Here is a 4,424-nt window from a genome sequence, read left to right on the forward strand (position 1 = left end):
TGAGCCTTTGAGCAATCAGGGCTAGGGGGAGGTGTCCCTGCCCATGGCAGGGGGGTTGGATCTACATGATCTTTAAGGTCCCTTCCAACCCCAATCACTCGACGGCTCTATGCCCTTATTTTAACAACAAAAATTGAGTGGACACCAGTTTGAAAACCCAAACATCTTTCAGGAATCTTACAATCACTTTGACAGTTATACAACCACGGTTTCCCATTTTTAAATATGTTCTTCCCCACTCCTCTCTAATTATTATACAAATCAAGGTAACAAGAAGAGGAAAACATAAACACCCATAACCTAAACTGGTGTCACATGCACCAAGTAAAGAACAGTTCCTTAAGTTCCTTTGATTTAGCGATTCTTGTAAGAGATAATTAATACAAATGTAGAGGGAAAATTGTGTGCAGATGTGAACGATGATGTCCTTTAGTATGTATTTAAGAATGTCTAATACAGGTATAACCACAGTATTATTGTACCATGTACCACGTTCAGATGGAACCTCCTGTGTTTCAGTTTGTGACCACGGCCTCTTGTCCTGCCACTGGACACCAGTGAAAAAAAGCCCAGCTCTACCTTCTTTACACTTTCCCTTCAGGTATTTACCTGTCTAGATACCTTCAGGTATTTCAATATCTAAAGCTCAGAGGAATAAAGCCAAGCTGTGGCCACCATGTGTCTTTTCTGGAAGATTTTGTCTGGCCCCTAGAACTTCAACTTTGTGCTTGTTTTCAGCTGTACAGACATAACCTGTAGGTGTACAGCTTTGGGAGATTTTAAACACATTTTTTTAAATTGTCACAGTAGCATAGGCAAATGCCTAAAAATCTTTAACAACAGCAAATTTAGTCCAACTGCTTTTGAACTGGAAACACCCAGAGAAAAAAAAAAAAAGCTGCACCTGAAGAGGAAACGTTTTTAGCCCAGTAATCAAGCAATCCAACAGATTTTGATGTATTAGAGTAGATAACGTACCTTCTGCTTCTGAGCTGCCCGATTTTTTTCATCTGACATCTTCTCTGTGGTATTTTTGAGAGGGTGTGAAGAGAGATGAAGGGGTACTTTGGAATGAGCAGGAGTGGTAGGGACATGAACGAGCACAGATCCGTCTCTTTTTACATCAGGGACATCCTTTCCCATAGAGACTGTCTTAATCACCCGGAGGTTGGGACGTGTGGGGTTTGCTGACATGGTCATGGTAAGAAGACCATGAGCTTCTGGCAGTGTAGGATTAGGCTGCTGGGCAGGGGGGTACATGGTCCAGCCAGGGGCTGCATATGCCATATAGTGCCCATACGCATCGTATCCTGGAGGAGCCATTGCGGGAGGGGGATAGTTTTGGGGCACTTGAGTGGCAGTGAACTGGGAATAGTTGGGAATTTGGTACTGGGAAACAGAAGTAGGTGCAGGTGGCAAACTAGCAGGAGCTGGTGGAACTAAGGGAATGAGAGAGACGGAAGGAAGAGGCTGTTCTGGTGCACATGGAGGTATATCCTGTCCCACCGGCTTCTTAGTATATTCTGATTTCTGAAGAGAGGATGCATCTGTAGACTGCCGGGAAGAAGCTGGAGGTGATGCTGAACGCTGCTGGCCTGACTCAGGAGAACGAGTGTCACTCCGGCTGCGACGCAAGTCCCAGGGGTCCTGTCTACGAGGATCTGAAGAGCGACGATCAGGAGAACGAGATGCCAACTTTTTGCCGTGAAGGCGTTCCTGTGTACGAACCGCCAGTTTTCCAATTTCAGCAACACCAATGTCAAGTCCAATGGTTTTGAGCAAGTCATGGATCTTCGCATACTCTGCATTAGGCTCTTCTGAAGAATCCAGCTTGACAGCTGGAGCAGGAGAAGGAGGTGGGCTCGCTTTCTGGCTTATTATCTCATTGCCACAACTCACTGAGGGCTTCTGAATGGGCAGAGATTCAGTTTTGGTGTCTTCATCCTCATCACCATAAAGAAATTTCTCTTCATCCTCAATGTCAGGAAAACTACGCCTCCTCTTCTCCTGAGCACTGACAGAATCAGCCATCATGCCCAGAATTCGTGAAAAACCACTGCCATCCTGACTGGCCCTCTCGTGAGGTAGCAGGAAGTCTGTATGGCGATCAGCAGGCTCTGACTTGGGTTCTACCTTTTCCTTGTGACTTAAGAAGCTTCCAAACTTCTCTTCAAATGTGAAAGCATCTTTGGGAGCCCCAGAAAGCGGGCTCCACTCATATAAACCATCACGAAACTCCTTGTTTGCAGACTCCACAACAGAGTCTTTGTTAAACCGCTTGAGAAAGTTCTCCACTTCAGAGGTGAAAGGAGCTGTGTCTTTGCTCTGGGGCAAAGAAGAATGACTAGAAAGAAGAGGAAGATCCTTGCTGGGAGCTGGACTGCTGGAAAAGCCCTCAGGCTGAAAGAGAGAGAAGTTACTATTTACTACAGCACCTTCTGAGGGTACTATGAACATGTTAATTTTTCCTTGAGTTCACAGCCGAAGAAAAGAGTTAGAAAAGACAATATACAGTGGAAAGAGAACACAGAAGACAACAAAACAAGTTGCCTAATGATTCTGCAATGTCATATCCAGCAATGAACACTTATCTCAGAGAATACACAAGATCACAATTATATTTCATTAATTTCTTGAAAACATAAGAACTGAAACTTTTAAACTGAAACCCTGTAACATAAATTTGGCTATGCTTTGAGTTTAATCACAAACAGATAGGATTTCAACACCTTAAGACAGGTAAAAAGAACTGCACTGGGGTTATTTCCAGTCACTTCTTCAGATAGGTATAATTAATGCCAGGTTAAATAGGATTTCTAATAATAGGCACAGAATGGGATCCTCAGTATTGGAGCACCTCCTGAGATAAATTTGTCACTGTCAAACCAGCTCTGATCAGTACAACAAGCAGACCAAATGTGATGTGCTAAAACATTAGAAAATAAAAATAAATTTATCACAGTGGTCACAACCACTTATCTTTCCATTGCTCTAATTTTGACTCAGTTGGTATAGCTTGGGTACAAATTAAGCAGGGTTGATCCCAGCATACAGTCTATAGGGAAAAAAATAAGGAAACTCCAAGACATTTTCAGCCAGAGGTACTGAGGATTCATTAGGCAGCTCTCCAAGTTTATAAAGAAACAAGAAAGAGGCACTCTGACAGGCAGAGAGCTTCCATCAATGTCCGGACTGCCCGTGGTACAAAAAGACCCAGCTTTTCTAGAAAAAGTGGCCCATATCTCAGCATCCTGGGCTGAATTTCAACAAGGACATTTTATTCTAACTCAGATTTTATATATACATGATTCTTGACTAAGTGCCTTCACCATTTAAAGTTTCTGATGCAATCCTAACTTGCACAGGCCTGCATAAAGATACCTGTTTTCTCAAAGACAGGAAAACCTAAAGATTTGGCTTTTCTATTTTGGAAATCAAACTAACGTTCTGTATCTTGAAGTGACTGTTTGGGAAAGTAGAAACAAATAGACAGACAGAAATCAAACCTGAATAGTAGACTCTACTTCCACCTCCACTCGTTTCTTCAAAATAGATTTTTTGGGCATAGATGGGATTTCCTCAGGCCTATATGTATATCGAGGCTCAGAAGTCTGTAGTGTGTTAGTCAAGCCTGGGATCACATAACCACTGCCTGAAACATCATGATTCGAGTTTCTACTACGCTCTTCTTCTTCTCTTTTCCTCCTTGCACGGTCAAGCTCTCGAAATTCTTCATTCAGGTATGATGGGCTTGGGCTTCTACTGTGGCTGCGGCTGCGGCTTCGTCTGCGATAGTTTCGTGTTCCTGACGAGAAACCCTGGTGCTCTCCACTCACACCATGCATCCTCTCATCCTTTTCGTACCGTGGACGTTTTATTTCTCTTCCCCTCTCTTCTGGCCTCGATGGGTAGGAGGATTTCCTGAGTTTGTCACCATCCCTGTCAGATCCACGAGGCAGCTCTTCTCGACGACCATAATGTGAACTATAATCTGAACGATGGAGGAAAACATCTCGGTTGCGGTAGTCTTCATCATGTCTCATGACGAAGGGACTTGAAGGTTGATCTTCATGTGATGGGTATCTCTCAAGGCCTCGAGGACATGAGAGGCCTCTAGTGAATATTGGACCATCAGCCATATCATCCCTGTGGAAGAGAAGCACAAAATAAACATAAGTACTCGAGTCAGAGTAAACTAAGTTTTACACCTACACAAGAGTAAGAAATTTCCAAATCAGTTTCAGAATAACATCTCCATCACTAAACGGAAGCAACATTTCACATACTTGAAGGGCAGGGCAGATGGGGAGACTTATTTTAATGGTACTATACATCCCTCCTCGGAAGTCACCTGCAAACACAGTGACATTAACAATTCAACTCCTACTGCAGAAGGAGAGCCTTGAAAAATTGATAGGATGGAT

At 43.3% G+C, this 4,424-nt stretch overlaps 1 protein-coding gene across 1 annotated transcript in view; it reads right to left on the reverse strand.

Moving 5' to 3' along the window:
• Nucleotides 1-4,139, reverse strand: part of ZNF318 (zinc finger protein 318) — a 15,769-nt gene extending 11,630 nt beyond the window's left edge. The window contains exons 1-2 of the mRNA XM_010082340.1: nucleotides 3,507-4,139; nucleotides 979-2,400 (exon numbers count right to left, since the gene is read on the reverse strand). Of these exons, the coding sequence (XP_010080642.1) occupies nucleotides 979-2,400; nucleotides 3,507-4,139 (2,055 nt within the window). The remainder of the gene's footprint in view (nucleotides 1-978; nucleotides 2,401-3,506) is intronic.
• Nucleotides 4,140-4,424: the final 285 nt, after the last annotated feature.

The sequence above is a fragment of the Pterocles gutturalis genome, unplaced genomic scaffold (assembly GCF_000699245.1).
Source record: "Pterocles gutturalis isolate BGI_N339 unplaced genomic scaffold, ASM69924v1 scaffold25014, whole genome shotgun sequence".
Lineage (NCBI taxonomy): Eukaryota > Metazoa > Chordata > Aves > Pterocliformes > Pteroclidae > Pterocles > Pterocles gutturalis.